Source organism: Ailuropoda melanoleuca, chromosome 1 (assembly GCF_002007445.2).
Source record: "Ailuropoda melanoleuca isolate Jingjing chromosome 1, ASM200744v2, whole genome shotgun sequence".
In the NCBI taxonomy this organism is placed as follows: domain Eukaryota; kingdom Metazoa; phylum Chordata; class Mammalia; order Carnivora; family Ursidae; genus Ailuropoda; species Ailuropoda melanoleuca.
This window is the reverse complement of record NC_048218.1, coordinates 183,820,159-183,837,059: the sequence shown is the minus strand read 5'-3', so window position 1 is coordinate 183,837,059 and position 16,901 is coordinate 183,820,159. Positions and strand designations below refer to the sequence as shown.

Here is a 16,901-nt window from a genome sequence, read left to right as displayed (position 1 = left end):
ATATTTGCTGGTTCGAGTCTAATCTGCAGAAGTGAGGTTATGTGTAAGAGCATCCTCTAGGCAGCATATTGAGGAAATTGCAAAACACAGCATGATGTTCATATTATTAAGGAAACTATCTTTAAACATTATAGAAAGACGCATAAATAATGGGAGAGGCTGCTGACCTCTTCCTGCCTTGATCATGAAAGTAAGTGTGTTCTCCCAGCCCCGCCCCTCCTTCAGCACAGCCAAGGCCCTAGAGGAAACGCACACTTGACATAGAAATTTCCACTACGTGTGTTTCCAGCATAGAAGATAACTTGTAATTGCTCAAAATCGAGATAGTCTTTCTTGTAATTATCATCTTCTCACCAGCAAGCCAAGTATTTTCCTACGGGGGGCATCTCTTAGAAGTGTCTAAAGTCAAGGTGGGTGAACAAACGAGGCTTCCTGCTTCAGTGATCATTCTGTAGAATCAGGTGCAGGTGATTAAACATTGTGCTCATTGAGCAGAAATACCAGGGTTGTTCACAGATGCCCTTGTGGAAATTTGGAAATCTGGACCCTTTGGTGGTGAACTTACAAAACTATCCTTTTTCGAATAGTTATTCAATTTTTTGAAGGAAAGTATTCCCAGAAACTTAAGAGTTTGTTTGTGGTTTAAAAAAACATATTACAATGTCTTTTTTTTTTTTTAATGACCTTTGAATATGGCAGGACTATTGATCACATCTCCACATGATTTTAAAAGTACATTCATGAAACATAGTGACTGAAATAATCAAAGGAAGTTTTCTCTTCCTCACATAATTCTACATTCATTCTAGTTGAAATTAAATTTTCATTTACTTCATTTCTCTGATTCTAACAGTTAATTCCAAGGTTAATTGATAAATAATTATTCATTGAGTGCTTAGTTTGACACTGTTCCTAGTACAGGTCTTGAAGGGATTGGTTTTGATGACCGAAGAGAGAAGATAAGCTGTTAATTTATTGCCTTTAGTGTGATTAATGTCTTCTAATTTAAGAAAATGTGGTTGCTTTGAAATACTCTTACAGCCTTTATTTTTACAGTAAGGCAACGGTGTCTCAAGTGTATGCTTTTTGATTTGTGAAAAATAGGGACACACTCAGATTAGTGCAGTCCATGGCTAGAGGGAAGAGAGAATCTCATGGGAAGTTAGGAATAGGGACCGTGGTGTGGTGTCATCAGGCCCCTTTATGTCCAGAGTTGGGTGGTGACTAGCTCTGGAGGGGACCCTTCTGTAACAGAAGTTCTAGAACTCTACCATTATGGTGGCTGTGCTAGTCTCCACCTGCCTGCTCCTCTCGGGGACCATCTGTTTATTCTGTTACCAGTTCATTTCTCCATCTCTAGCTTTTCTCTGCCGTAGAGCTTTTATTTCCTCCTAGTTACTCTGATGGTCCAGTGTCAGTGAATAGGTCTGGGTTGAAGACTCACTTCTGCCACTAACTAGCTACACGACCTTAGGCAAGTGATCTGAAAATTTTCAGCCTTGATTTCTAATCTGTAAAATGAAAATAATACCTTGAAAAGCTGTTCAAATGGGATTATGCTTATAAAGCATTTAGCTCTATAGAAGGCACTCAGTAAATGGTGTGTGTGTGTGTGTATTGTATAGACGAATGCATATATGTGCATGTATATGTGATGTAGATAGCTTGTTTAGTGTAGGCTCAGGTCTAACTTGGTATTGAATTTAGTCTAGAACTTTCCTGTATTATAACCGTTGATATTTTATTCATTTTACTGTTTTAATCTTTAACAGTAAAGGTTTCATGTATCTGCTGTAAGGGACAGGGAAAAGTTATCTCTGGTTGCTCGTGTTCGTGATTGCTGGAAATGAGTGGTTAAGACTGTCATGTAATACACAGTCTTCAAGCCTTTGGTCTTAAGTGATCAAGAAGGAATGTGTCACCTCTTACCATTCATCTATTTATCAAACACTTGTTGAGAGTATGGCTGCGTCAGGCACTCTGCTAGATCCTTGGGGGCAAGAGCTTAAAGCCTATTGGAATTTTGCTCTCTTATGCACTAAACACGCAGGCAACTTGCAGTTACTTTTGAAAATATGTAATTTTTGGAGAGGAAAAGGTTGGAAACGGAGGTAGGGAGATTGATTAGGGTAGTGAGACTTCCTCACTGCCATCTCATTTCTGTGTTTATAGAGCGTTTCTAAATAGAAATGAGTAGCTCTGTGAAACCGGCACTTCTCAGCGTCGCTGGCCCTTTGCGGCATCAGCAGTCCATTCTCTTGCCACTCCTTGAAGGATGAAGTCTTAGTTCTTTGGGTTTAGGAAATTAGAAGAACATAGTTGTTTTTTGTTTTTTGGGTTTTTTTTTTTTTTTTAAACTCTTCCTTACTGACTGAGTCGAGTTTTGGTAGTGTTTTAGGAGAATGTGGTAATTTGGTGTTAGAATGGATACTGTACCAAGCACTGGGCCCTCTCAGGATGCCTGGATCTGGGCCTTCTGCTGCTAAGTTATTTGTAATCTTGTGCAGTTGCCTGACCTCTGGGCTTTTGTTTCCTTAAGGGTGGAGATATGCCTGCTGATCCCATCTACCTCTTTTAGATCAATATGGATTAAACTTTTGGTAAGAGGGGAATGGACATTGTACAGGCAAAAATTAGTATGGTTCCCAAATAACCTAGTGAGATGCTCTGAGATTCTAGGGGAAAGAGGAGGACGTTTCTTGCCCATCATTTTGCATTTCCTTTCCTGTCTTGCACAGTTTCTTTTCTTTCCTAGATTTGCCTGGAGAAAAAAAGATAAGTTGTTGATTCCTACTAAGCAGTTACTTAGCGTGTAGTCGCCGTGCTAACTCTGTAAGGGACTCAGAAATGGTTAAAGATAGAAAGTATGAAGGTCTACGAGTGTGTGTGTCTTGATGGAGCTTATCATGTAATTGCATTATGAAGCATATGTGATGGGTGCCAGATTAAGTCCTCTAAAGATTCGAGGAGGCCTGTCTTAAGCTAGTATTCAGTACGCGGATGAATCCTGTGTTGTTCGCCATACCAGGAGCACTTGCGTAGCTCTAAGAGATGGGTTGGCTGGTGATAGGACAGTAAACCTGTTACATTTCACTTGAGAGTTCCTTACTTAGCGAGCATCATGGTTGTTGCCGGAGTATCTCCATAAGGTCCAGCATTTTTGTATTGTCCCTGTGCAGTATTGCCCTTCATATTTGGCAAGGATTAGGGATGCATCATCCAGCATACTTGGTGATGGTGTTCCACTTGCCGGGGTACTTTTGTGTAGTCAGCCAGCCCTTGATAGCAGGTTTGTTTTTTTGTTGTTGTTGGTTTTGTTTTGTTTTTTTCCTGAGAAAATTAGGCAGATGAGTCAAGCAGTCCCGTGTTTGGGTTGCTAGCCAATCTGATAATTCTTGGATCAGGAAAATCCCTTATCTTGATGGATGGTTGGTGCAGTTTTTGTTGTAACTCAAGTGAAAACAAGATCAATGAGATAAAGTTTAGTTTTAAGAAATTTTTTTGTAAACTTAAATTTTTCATGAAAATGCATTCATAAAAGTTCTGTGGTCTCACAAGCTCATGCTGAATTATTTCTGCCCTTTTCTAGGTGCTGCAAAGTTGGTGGTAGCTGTGGCAGTATTTTTACTGACATTTTATGTTATTTCTCAAGTATTTGAAATAAAAATGGATGCAAGTTTAGGAAATCTGTTTGGTAAGTCCCATTTTTTCCCCCTTTCTTCTTATTTTTGGTTGTCTGTAAATTTTTATAAATTAAATTTATATGTCTATAAATTAAAGTTATCAGCATCGAGTAACTCTGCTGTTTAGTCTGTCTAGAAAAGAAAATGTTAGTATATCAATAAGTGTGACCCGTTAGAATATTCTAAAGTATACAGTAGGAAGTCATAAAATTAATTCAGTATAAAGCATGAATCTTCTATTCAGCATTCAGAGTACATTGAATGGGGTCTATTTCATTCATGCCTAAGACATTAATCATGGCATTTTAAATGAATGTTCTGGAAAATATACACTATTTGAGTTGGCTGCTAGAAAACTTAGAACCAAATCTAGGCCCCAATTAGCAAGTGGAGTCATGAAAATGCATTTTAAATACCAGCCACAGAAATCCGTCTTGCTTTCCTAACCTTATTTCCTTCTGCACTATTTTTCTCTTTACCAATTTATTTGATGTTATATTGTAAATATACCATTGTAAGCTACTTTAACTCAGTTTTTTAACAAAATTCCTAAGTTAGTAAAATAAGTTAACCTTTGAAATGTTTGAATATGCTTTGGTTGAAGTGTTGTTTAAGGTATTAAAAAATTATGCGTGAAAAGTGAGAATGTGAAACCTAGAAACAGTATTTTGACCCATTAGGCAGAAACTGGTTGGAACAACTTTGATATTTCTGGAATAGTGAGTTTTGCTTTCCATAAATTAGTATTTGGAGGGGATCTCAAGACCTCGTTCACTTCTTCTCACATCTAATTTCAAGACTCCCTTAAACCATTGGTCCTCCAACTTAAAGGAGTCTCCCTGGGATCTTGGTATGCAGATTTGGACTCAGTGTCTGGGATGGGGCCTGAGAGTCTGCATTTTTGACAAGCTCCCAGGTGATGCTGAGGTTTCCACTCACAGACCACATACTGAGTATCGAGGCTTTAGACAATTCTGATGTGTAATGGATACACATTTTCAGGTGACTGTTCTTCCAATAACTACTTAAAAGTACTTTTTATATTGCACTGAATTCTGTATTTTATACTACCCAGTAGCATCAGTGCACAGATCTTCTGTCTGCTGGAGTTCTCTTCCACACTAATGAGCTCTCAAATAGTTAAAGTGCAGTCATACTCCTTCAGGCTGTCTTTTTATAAGTTTTTGTCTTCTCCAATTATGGAATTCCCCCCTTTGGACCTTCTTCTCAGTGTACTGGCTATTTTCCTCCTGAACCATCTGTTTTTAACACCCATTTTAAAATGAAGTATCCAGGGGGGCATCTGGGTGGCTCAGTCGGTTAAGCATCTGACTCTTGATTTTGGCTCAGGTCATGATCTCAGGGTCCTGAGATCCAGCCCCAGGTTGGGCTCTGCACTGGGCGTGGTACCTGCTTAAGATTCTCTCTCTCCCTCTGCTCGCCCCTTAAAAAAAATGTATATGTGTATGTGTGTGTGCACACACATACATTATATAATATGTATGTATATTATATAATAAAATTAGTATGACGTATATTTAGGATCCAGCATAGAGTAGTCATTACAAAGCACAGTGACATTTGACTTCTGCCTACTTCTTTTACTACGGAGAGGCCAGCCTGGTGTCCTTTGAGAGCACAGCTCCTTGCAGTCGAATAATGGGGCAGAAAAACACTAAAGGCATTGAGGACTTACTCAGTATTGCTGGGAAACAGTGTGTGTGGTCAGGTCACCTAAGAAAGATTGATGGTAAAGGAAGAAGATTATGGGCTGGTAGCTTGAGGCAGAAGCAAGTTGAATGTTTTTTCTTTTTTGAACTAAAGTAGAGACTCGGTTGTCTATAGGCTTTGAGCAAAGATTCAGGGAGTTACAAGTCAATGGGATGAGATTGAGCAAACAAGAAAAAGAGGGTCCTTGAAAGAAGGGAGGCAATGGGACCATTGGTACACATAAGAAAACCACTTTGGGAAAAGGCCCATTGTTTTCAGAGAGAAGAGGCTTGGGTTTAGCCACAGCCAGTGCTTGCCCTAATTTGGGTCTCCATCTCTAGTCTGGACCGTCTGTTTAAATATGCAAGGGATGTTCCATGTCTGTTTCTCATCCTTGGTATCTGTCTGTTTCATCGCCGCCAGAGTAGTTCTCTTAACACTCGTGAACCTTTAGTACTTCTGACGACTAGAGAGTAAAATCAGAGTCCCTACTTAGGATGGCACTCACTCCCTCAACCCACCTCTGCCCATCTCCCCTGTTCTCTGCCCTGCCCCTCCCCACCCTGTGCCTCGCACTTGCTGTGCCCGTCTGTGCGGGATCTGTAGACACACACCCCAGCCTTGCTCGTGCTGGTTCCTCACACTGCACATCTTTCTCAGCTCCCCTTCCTCTGTTAATCCTTCTCATTCCTCTGAACTGCATAAATGCCCCTTCTTGAGAGACATTATGTTTGAACCTCCCTCTTTTCCTATTAGAATGTGTTGCTTCTTTTTTGAACTGTTTGTTCCTAGAGCATAGTACTTATATCTCAGTTTGGCACTGATTTTATTCTGACTTACATCATTTAATGTCTTTGATTTTCCATGTATCTGTTTCCCCTTATTAGAGAATGAATCTTAAGGGCAGTAATACCTTGGTGCTTCACCCAGCTCTAACACTGGGCCGTACATGTAGACAGTACGTGCTGATTGAATGGAAAATGAATGATTGAGGATTAGGATTTTTACATGGGGAGGAACAGTATTTCCAAAGTGGGATTCATTTAGAACTCTATTAGTTGAAAAGCCCCTGGTAGTCAGTTATGAACAAACGCTGAGCTAGTTTGACTAGGATAGTGGTCTCTTAATTTTCATTTTGATTTTTCCTAATGTTAGGAATCTGCAATGTTTTATTTTGTGTGTTTTAGGTATTTGATTTACACATTCTTAGGGCAGATGGCTTATTTTGTAACTGAAGTCATACACTATATCCACAAAACCTTACTGGATTCCAACTTACTGAATTGGTGAAAATTTAATTTGTTATATTTTAATTCTCATCACAGAATAATTGAGCAAAGATGGAGTTAGGGTTGTCTTTGCTATTTGCTTAGCATCTAACTCAATTTACCAAAGGGTGATAAGTTTAACTCAACATTAGAATTGTTTCTATAATCATTATTCTAGGGGGTCCCATGAGGTGAACTATAGTTCTGTTGGTGGTGAATTTTTCCTTTTTTTTCTGTTTGTTGATACAATAGCTTACTTGATAGTTCTATAAATTTAGATTCAGGTTTATTGTATCATAGTGTTATAGAAAAATGAAATGAACTCATTTCTAGAATGGAGGAATGAAAAATTTTTCTCACAGTTAGTTGAAATTACTAAAATACATGGTGATTTTTTTAAAAAGTTTTTCACACAACTTTTTGAGATAATTGTAGGCAGATGCACATGCATTCGTGGGAAGTGGGAAGTAATACATAGAGATTGTGCATACCCTTTACACAGTTTCTCATATGGGTAACATCTTAGAAAACTATCTACAGTGTCACAACCAGGATGTCAACATGGATACAATCTGTGAGTTTTAGTTATGATTGCATTTTAACAGTGTTAGTTTTCATCACGGATACTTAACAACTAGTGAATGTACTGAACACATTCCAGATTATTTTTGCATGTATAGCTGCAGTACTTACTGTTCTCTTAAGTTGATTTATTTTTACCCTTTCAGATTTAGACTGTTGAAATAGTATATACATAAATTGCTTGACATTATTAAAAAGTAAAGTATGAAATAGTTCTGATTTCTGTAGCTTGACTTCTTGAACAGCATTCATTGATGAAACCCAAATCTGAAAAAAAAAAAAATTCCGAGTGAATTCATTGTCTCGGCTCATCTGATAAGAGTAGATAATAATGATTAGTAAGTGTTCTGTTTGATGTTACTTATTTCATAGATTTTGGAGACCGTTGCTTTCAGTCATTTTAAATGATTTTTAAAGAATTGTTCAGTGATTATATAAGCAATAAAACAACTGGTAATTTGAAGCTTAAATTCAGTTAATGTAGAAGGTTCAGCAGTCGGTAAGCTTCTTTAGCTTTCCCAAGATATGTTATATCTGAACCGTACAAAAGCTCAGTTTATCTTGAATAATTTAATCTTGAATAATTCGTGATAATTTTTCCACAGTAAAAATAAAATGATGCCTGGCTGTTTATTTATTTTCTTAAAATAAAAAAATTAAAAACTTAAAAAAGTGCAAACCAAATAAAAAATGTTTATTATTGTTCCTGAAAGTGAAAAGTTGCATATAGTGAAAGAAATTACGAATTAAAGCCATCAAGGCAGTTGGAGGAATACAAGTTGCAGGGAAGGAGGATTTTTGCTGGCGCGCTATGCCCGTCCTCTACATGTGGAGAACATCCTGGTTATTTGTGAAGATTTACCTGTTTGGCTTTCAGGTGTTAAAATTCTCAGAATGGCAGGCCTAGTAGAAGGATTTCAGTTTTGATAAATATTAGATAAAAATTAGTTTTCATCTGGTCTGGAAAGAACAGTCTTTCCAAGAGTTGTTTGTTATTGTTTAAAGATTTTATTTATTTATTGAGAGAGAACGTGTGTGTTTGAGTGGGGGAGATACAGAGGGACAGAGAATCTTAAGTGGCCTCTGAGCTGAGTGCGGAGCCCGACAGGGGGCTGGATCTCACGACCCTGAGATCATGCTTGACCTGAACTGAAATCAAGATTTGGATACTTAACTGACTGAGCCACCCAGGCTCCCCTGTTTGTTTTTTTTAAACCTTTAGTGTCTTTTCTCTTTACTCTTACGCAAAGCAAATGGAGGTGATGTTATGTATTTAAAAGATGATTAAGAAACTGGTTTTCCCCAAATCCTATTCCAGTAACATTTTTTGAGTTAAGTAGCATTTACCCCTTTTTTTTTTAATCTCCTCAGCTTTACAAGCAAACTAGTTTGACCATTTGAGAGACTCGTCCTGGCTTTTCTTCTACCTCCCTTTGCTCAGCCACGTTCCTTTCTGAGCCTTAGTTGATTGTTGATGTCTCTCACTTCTCTCGTCAGCCCCCTGACTTTCAATCCAGAGATCTCTCTGGGTGGCCTTATCCTTTGTTAACTTTCCCATTTATATCTTCGTCCCAGATCTCATTTAGAGCTGGCCTTGAGACTTTCCCACTTGGATCTTCTCCAAGTATCTTAAACTGATAGGTCCAGCACTGAACCCATCCCCTACCCCTACGTCTCACTAGATTATGAGCATCTGAGTGCAGATATGGTGTTTTCGTTCATTGGTTCATGTGAATGAATAAATGAAGGCTTCTAAAGCCAAATGTCCAAGAGGTAAACTTGATTCCTCCCTTTCCATCATCCTCCATCTGGTCCATTCCCAAGTCCCATCGGTGCTGCTTCCTTAATTGTTCTGAACTGGTCTACTTGTTTCAAACGCACAGTCATTACCTTTGTTCCAACTGCTAGTCCTTTTTATCTGGATTACTTCAGCAGCATCCTTGTCCTTGCAGACTCCTGTCTTGAGTCTTGAATCCTCTGCAGTCAGAAGGGTTGTTGTGAAAGCTCTCTATTCTGGCTTCCTGCTCTGAGCAGGACTAGCAGTTTTTATGCATGTGATCAGAGGACCTCAGACATTTCCCATTTTGCAGTGCAGTATGAGTTTGGGTGCTAGAGTGAAATAGGACTGTGAAAACTATCTCTGCAAGTTATTATGACTTGAAACAAATAAATCAGTAAACCTCTCAGTTCCCAGTTTCTTTCTCCTTGAAACAGGGATGATGATTAAATCAGTAATACATGAAAAAGTACTTGATAAGAGTACCCAGCATATGTGAATGAGCTCTGTTATATTACCCCTGTTCTGATCCCACTGTCTTCCCCGTATCTTGTTACCATAAGTTAAGCATACCAGAATGTCTGATTTAAACAGTTTTTCTGTAAATATCTTAACACCCAAGGCTGTTTGTTCAGGGCAAAGTGAAATTGAGAATATCTGGTGTTTATGCTGCTTATCACTTTCTGGGCTTTCATTTTCTTGTTTACAAAAGTGAGAGCATTGGACCAGATAATCTCTAGAATTGATGTTTCCCTTACTTTTATGACATAATTAAGGAGATTAAAAGAATGAGCCCAGTAGGGTCCCAGCACTCTAATTTATTAAGTGGTCTTTTTTTTCCCTTAAAAGTCTTTGTCCTTATCCATGAATACTTTTCATACTTACAGAGAAGGCTTGTTTTTTTGCTTTATTTCATGCATTAGACTTTCTCCACGTTACTCCATTGCCTTTATGACTTCAGTGGCGCATAAAAATTCTGAGTGTTTTATAGAGTTAACGAGCCTTCATTTACTTGGTCATTTTCCTCTTTTTAAACATTTACATGTTATTTTTCACCTTTAAGTTTCTGTTCTTCAGTTTGAGTACTGGACTTACAGGAAATTCTCAATTATCTAAAATAGTACAAAACTAAAAACCCAGTGACTATTTATAGTCAGACAGCTGGCAAATATTTGTAACACTGCATACTTATTAGCCAAATCAGGAAATGGCTGCCCACAATACTGTCGATGATCTGATTTGTAATCCCCTAGGCTGGGATCAGGTGTTAGTGCTTTTAAAAAGCTCTAAGTGTAGATGGCCAGGTTGAGATCTGCATTAAAGTTGAGAGTTGATCTTTTGGCTTCCTTGAACTGATAAATTTTAAAATTCTTAGTAATTGACCTTATTTTGTTTATTACACCCAATACATTTCTATTCTAGAGAAATTAAACTCCTCACCACCAGCAGCCCTTTTGTGTTCCCTGCCCCCCGGATCTCCTAGCCTAACCACCAAGATAAGTTTATGTATATTCTCCAGGACTATATATGCACGTGTACGTGACACAGTGCAGCAGGATCAACTTCTAAACACCGTAATAGTCACTGAGTGTGTGTATTTCAGGTCACTTAAAGGGAAGTTTGCAGTAGTGTATGATATCAGTTGTATGTGAAATCTAAAAAGGACAAACTCAGAGAAACAGTAAAATGGTGGTTACCAGGGATTGGGAGGAAGGTAAGGGGGAGACTTCACTCAAAGGGTCTAGACTCCCAGTTATAAGATTAACAAGTTTGGGGATCTCTAATGTAGCATGGTGTTTATAGCCAATAATACTGTATCATATACTTGAGCGTAGATTAGCAAGTGGATCTTAAATGTTCTCGCCACAAAAAACGAACTGATAACTATGTGATGAGATGGAGGTGGTAGCTAGTACTATACTGGTTATCATTTTGCAATTTATAGATGTATCAAGTCAACATATCGTACACCTAAACTCACACAGTGTTAGTGTCGATTATGTCTAATGAACGCTGGAAAAAATTGAAAAATAAATTCAAAGAGAAATTAAGTTTGTAGAGTATCTTTCTGATTGGGATTTAAATTATAACTAGAAATAAAAATAAAATAAAGAAAGAATAAAATGTTCTATCAATAATTAAATACTATGGTCCATAATTCCTCTGCATAGTTGTTTATAGTGAGTTTTGTAGCCTAAAGTTACTTTCACACTTTTTCTCTAGAGTGATATTCTGATTTTTTTTATTGTGTACTGAGCAAGAATTCAGGCACTTTCATTTTTATAAGTCTGTTAGTTCCATATATGTTTAAATAGCATTATTCCTTCTAATAAAGATAACCTTTTCTTTTTTTTCCTAGCAAGGTCAGCATTGGACACAGCTGCACGTTGTAAGTATTTCATCTCAGTGTTTTGCACATGGTTTATTTTGTTTTATCTTAGGCATATGAGCATTTATATTCAAACAATGGAGAGATTTCAACATGAGCAAAATTGATTTAGAACTTTTTAAGTTATAAGGATGCTATTTGACTGGACAGCTGAATATTCTTGGTATATAATGGTATCCGTAATGGATATTTTGTTTTATTAGTGCTTTTAGTTTCAGTGGTAAAAGTACAGAAAGTGTGTGAAAGAAGAATTCCTCGTTAGAACTAGAACGTGAGCAGATATTCAGCGATGTGTTAGGCTTTTTACTCGTTAGTTAACCATACGTTGTGCGTATATGGACTAGAAATGTAAAGTAGCAATTCAAAACCTCCCCCATCCTGAATTTTTTAAAAAAGATTTATTTATTTATTTTAGGGAAAGAGAGCAAGAGAGTACGAGCAGTAGGGGCAGGGAGAGGGAGAGAGAATCTCAACCAGACTCTGGGCTGAGCGCAGAGCACTATGCGGGGCTCAGTCTCACGACCCTGAGATCAGGACCCCAACTGAAACCAGGAGGCTGTCGCTTAACCGACTGCGCCACCACCCAGGTTCCCCTCCCCCATCCTGAATTTTAAAAATAAACTTAACAATAATTAGAAGGGAGATGGTTGGGGGATGGGCAAAATGGGTGAAGGGGAGTAGGAGAAATAAACTCCTGAGTTTAAAAATTAAGAAGTCAGAGGAATAAAAGCTATAGCGTAAAGAATATATTCAATTGTATTTTGATAGTGTTGTATGGTGACAGATGGTAGCTACAGTTGTGAGCATAACATAATAACATATAGAGTTACTGAATCTCTGTGTTTTACACCTGGAACTAGTGTAATGTTTATTAGATTAAATTAAAGCCTTTTGAAAAATAAAAAAAATTAGATAAAATATATTTACCTTTATCAAGATCTATTACTTCATTCATTTACATCAATTATTAGCTTGTTTTCTAGGTGGTTCTGTTTTATGTTTTGTTTGTTTTGTGGTTCTTTGAAACCCTCAGGGGAAGAAAAAGGCATGTATTTTAAGAAATGTGTGTCTTGGTGTTTTTACATAATGCTCTTTCTGGTTTAAGATATGAAACAAACTGATTATAGAATCTACTAACACTTTTTTAAAAAAATTTCTCCCTGAAGCTACAAAACCTCCTAGATATAAATGTGGAATCTCAAAAGCTTGCCCTGAGAAGCATTTTGCTTTTAAAATGGCAAGTGGAGCAGCCAATGTGGTGGGACCCAAAATCTGCCTGGAAGACAATGTGTAAGTATTTTTCAGTTTGGGAGTATATGGTGTGCTATTAAATTACAGCAAATTGAACCTGAGTTTAATGCATCTTTTGAAAATGTATTGGACGTGTTTTAAAGAAAAGTGATTTCAGTTTTCATTACACGGTTTTTTCTCCCAGGCATTTAAAGAGCCTTAAAATTTTGAAATTTCGTTTTAGAGTGACATAAGAACACAACCTTTATCCAGCTTCGTATAAAGACGAGGGTTTCCTCCTTGTGAATCCTCTAGGTCTGAGCTGTCCCATCCGGTAGCCATAGACACATGTGACAATTTAATTCTGATTCTTAAGTAATCGGGAAAAAGTTAATTCATTGAAATGAATGAAAATTAAAAGTTCAGTTCCTCAGTCACACTAGGCACATTCCAAGTACTCAGTAGCTCCCCACGGCCTGTGCCCACGCAGCTGAACGCAGAGCATTCCCACCATTGCGAAGAGGCCCTTTGGGCAGCACTGCTCTAGGTAATGAATGAATGCTCTCTCACAAACATCCTTCGTTTTTAATGTCTGAGTGCTGCCCGTCGATGTGTGAAATAATCCAGTCATAAGCTCCCCGTTGTGGTGCAGAACCGTTGGCCACAAAGCTGAGTGTTTCCTGTGCTCTGATGCTCTACGAAGTACAGTGTCCAGGTTCTCAGTCTCCTGCCTTCACGTTGACTCCCATTTGCATGTGAAGTTGCTGTCTGAAATCACAAGCCCTCCCTTTAGGTGGTTGCTTTTAATCCGCTGTTCCCTGGGAAATTTAGAGCGATGAGCTGTTCAAGCAGCCGGGGGTGGTGCAGAGCAGTGGGGGTGCATGAGATGAGGTCGAGGAGTCAGGGCCAGGCCACCAGGAACCGAAGGGCTTTTCCTGAGTGTGTGAGTCCTCGAAGGTTTTCAGATTCTGACACGTCATGATTTCATTGATGTTGAAAAAGTTATCTGGCTGATGTATAAAATGATTCAAAAAGTAGAATAGAGAGATCAACTGGAAGGCCTTCGCCAGGGCTGCCAAGGCTCTTCGACGCTGCCCCTCTCCACGGTGGTGACAGTTTTCAGTGCAATCACTGAATATCTAAGTAGATACTAAAAATGTGTAAGTAGCACTTTTAATATTTTCCTGCACATGCCCTGAGTACAAGCGCACTCATTTTGGAGACAACTAGTCCAGATCAGAGCTTCTCGGTGGGGATGATTCTGCTCTGCTGGGGACATTCATCAAGGTCGTAGGTTTTGAAATGTTGCAGCTGTAGTGGCACTGTTGTAAGGGCCGCGGTGCTCTGACACTCCCCCGGTGTGGCGGGACAGCCTTTCCACGTGAATTATCGGGTCTGTAACGTCGTCAGAGACTGAGGTTGAGAAACCCCAATATAGACAAAAGAACATAGTTAGATTGGGCTGGTGGTTATGGTTTTAAGGACAGATGGGATGCATCAGGATATACTGTAGAGATTAACATGGATTCCAGACTTTTTAGTTGGGGATAGAAAATGCTGCGTATAAACATCACGTGTCACCCAGTCCAGGAATTGTAGCTTCTTTTTATTTTGCTTTAGAGAACCCATTAGAATTTACTTATGTTCAAGATCTAGCTTTTATTTTAGGGATATACTCATTTGATTTCAGTTTATATGAAGTGGATATTAGGATAATATTTCACCGTTTATTATAATCTCCATGTTTGGTGTAGGAATATATAGCAAACTATTTTGATGGATTTATTCATTTACTTTACCTTGAGGGGCCAGATAGTGTTTTTGATTGGAAGGGTCAAGAGGTAAAATCAAGGAGAGTGTGTAAGTACTTATGTAACCATTCAAAGTGTAACCATTTAAAAATATACAAACCGTTCTGAGCTCATAAATAATAAAACCAAAAACAAGCAAACAGGCAGTTGGCTAGATTTGTCCCATGGGCTGTATAGTTTGCTAAACCCTGCTCTAAACTAATCATTTTAAGATGTGGTAGTTAAAACATAAAGTAGGTCTTCGAAACAAAACTACGTTCAAAGATGTAGAATCTGTCTGTATGTATAATACTTTCTTCAGATGTTTTGCCTGGAGAGGTGGATTGGTTGTGGGGGAACCTTCATATTCATGAAAGATAAAAGATGACGTTTCCACTTGTGTTAATAAGACTGGTTTATATATTTGTAAATTTATATATTTGAAAATCTTCAGTAGTTTGTCATTTGCTAGTTACAGGTTTTCCCTAATTCCAGGTTTTAAAAATTGGTTAGCTGCTGCCCTCTGGTGGGAAGCCTGTGCCATACTGCTGCTCTGTTGCCTGTATTTCTGCTCTGAGATAGACACAGCCACTTACTCCATGATGGAGAAGACGCTGTGAAGCTTTAATTATTAAGTATCAAAACACCGTGGTACATAATGATTAATGTAACAGGTTAATCATAGCTGTTGCTTCTTAGCATTAATGATGGAGTTCACTTATGTGTGTCTCACAGGAGCAGAGCAAATGCATTTTGAAACTGCCTTCTTTTGGGCAGCGTGTTTAGTCGGTTTCCTTATGGCTCACCTTTCAGAACTACTCTTGAATACCTGAAAGAAGTCTGCTTTATTACATGTAAATTTTAGAGAATGAAAAGGAAGATTTTGAAGGCAGATATGCAACCCATATGGGTAGATAAATAGTTAAGTAAATGCTACTAAGCTTTTCCAAATCAAATTTTTATGCTTTTTCATGGACCTTCAAGTAGAGTTGTTTTTTTAACTCTCTATTTTGAGATAATTACAGAAATCACAGGCAGTTGCAGAGATTGGAGTAGTCCTGTGTATTCTCTACCAGTTTCCCCATGATTGTATCTTTCTTTTTTTTTTTTTTTAAAGATTTTATTTATTATTTATTTGACAGAGATAGAGACAGCCAGTGAGAGAGGGAACACAAGCAGGGGGAGTGGGAGAGGAAGAAGCAGGCTCATAGCAGAGGAGCCTAATGTGGGGCTCGATCCCATAACGCCGGGATCACGCCCTGAGCTGAAGGCAGACGCTTAACCACTGTGCCACCCAGGCGCCCCTGTATCTTTCTTAATTAGATGCAGTGTCAAAACCAGGAATTGGCATTGGTACAAGGTGTGTCATTCTGTGTCATTTCATCACGTGTAGATACGTGTAGCCAATGCAGCAGTTGAGATGCAAAATTATTCTATCGCCACAGAGATCTCTTTTATACTACCCTGATACCATCACCCCCACCGTCACTGACCCCTGGCAGCCACTCATCTTTTTATCATTTCTATCATTTTGATGTTTTGAGAATGTTACAGAAAGAGAATCATAAAATATGTGACCATATGAGATTGGCTTTTTTGACTCAGCCTGATGCTCTTGAAATACTGATGCATATTAATTACCACTTCTTTATTGCTGAGTAATAGTCTGTGTTGTGGGTATACAACAGTTTATCCATCACCTATTATCCTCAGCCGAACAGCTTAATTGTTTCCAGTGTTCAGCTGCTAACCAATAAAACTGCTGTGAGCCACCACATGCATGTTTTTGTGTGGATGTACATCTTTATTTCTCTGCAATAAAATCCCCAGGAATTCTGGGTTGTGTGGTAAGCGTGTATTTAATTTTGTAAGGAACTGCCAAACATTTTCCAAAGTGACTGCACCATTTTACATTTCTACCAGCAATGTATGAGAGATCCAGTTCCTTGCATACTTGCTAGAATTTGGTGGTGTCACTGTTTTTTATTTTAGCTGTTCAAATGTGTGGTGATATCTCAGTTTAATTGCTAGTGATGTTGAACATCTTTTAATGCATTTTATTTGCCACCTGTATATCCTCTTCAGTGAAATATCTATTCATGTCTTTGTCCGTTTTCTAATTGGATTGTTTTTATTTTTTTATTACTGCAATTTGAGTTTTTGAGATATATTTTAGATATGTATCCTGTTGTCAGATATGGGGCTTGTGACTATTTTCTCCCAGCCTATAGCTTGTCTAGACATCCTTTTCACTAGGATCTTTTGTAGTGCCAACGTTTGCAGTTTTGATGAGTTCTAATTTATTGATTTATTCTTCTTTCATGGATGTGCTTTGTTTTTTGTTTATGGATTGGTTCATGTCTAAAAATTGTTCACAGAGCTGTAGGTTTCAAAGATTTTCTTCTGCGTGATTTTTTATCGTTCTATGTTTTAGATTTAAATCTGTGATTGTTCTACATTAATTTTTGAATA

General features: G+C 38.1%; 1 protein-coding gene across 2 annotated transcripts in view; it reads left to right on the top strand.

Moving 5' to 3' along the window:
* The window catches only part of FAM3C (FAM3 metabolism regulating signaling molecule C), a 52,641-nt gene that overhangs the window by 13,450 nt on the left and 22,290 nt on the right, over positions 1-16,901 (top strand). For both annotated transcript variants that reach the window (XM_034671175.1, XM_034671171.1), the window contains 3 exons: positions 3,590-3,694; positions 11,380-11,409; positions 12,576-12,699. In XM_034671175.1, the coding sequence (XP_034527066.1) occupies positions 3,667-3,694; positions 11,380-11,409; positions 12,576-12,699 (182 nt within the window). In that variant the 5' untranslated portion in view covers positions 3,590-3,666. The remainder of the gene's footprint in view (positions 1-3,589; positions 3,695-11,379; positions 11,410-12,575; positions 12,700-16,901) is intronic.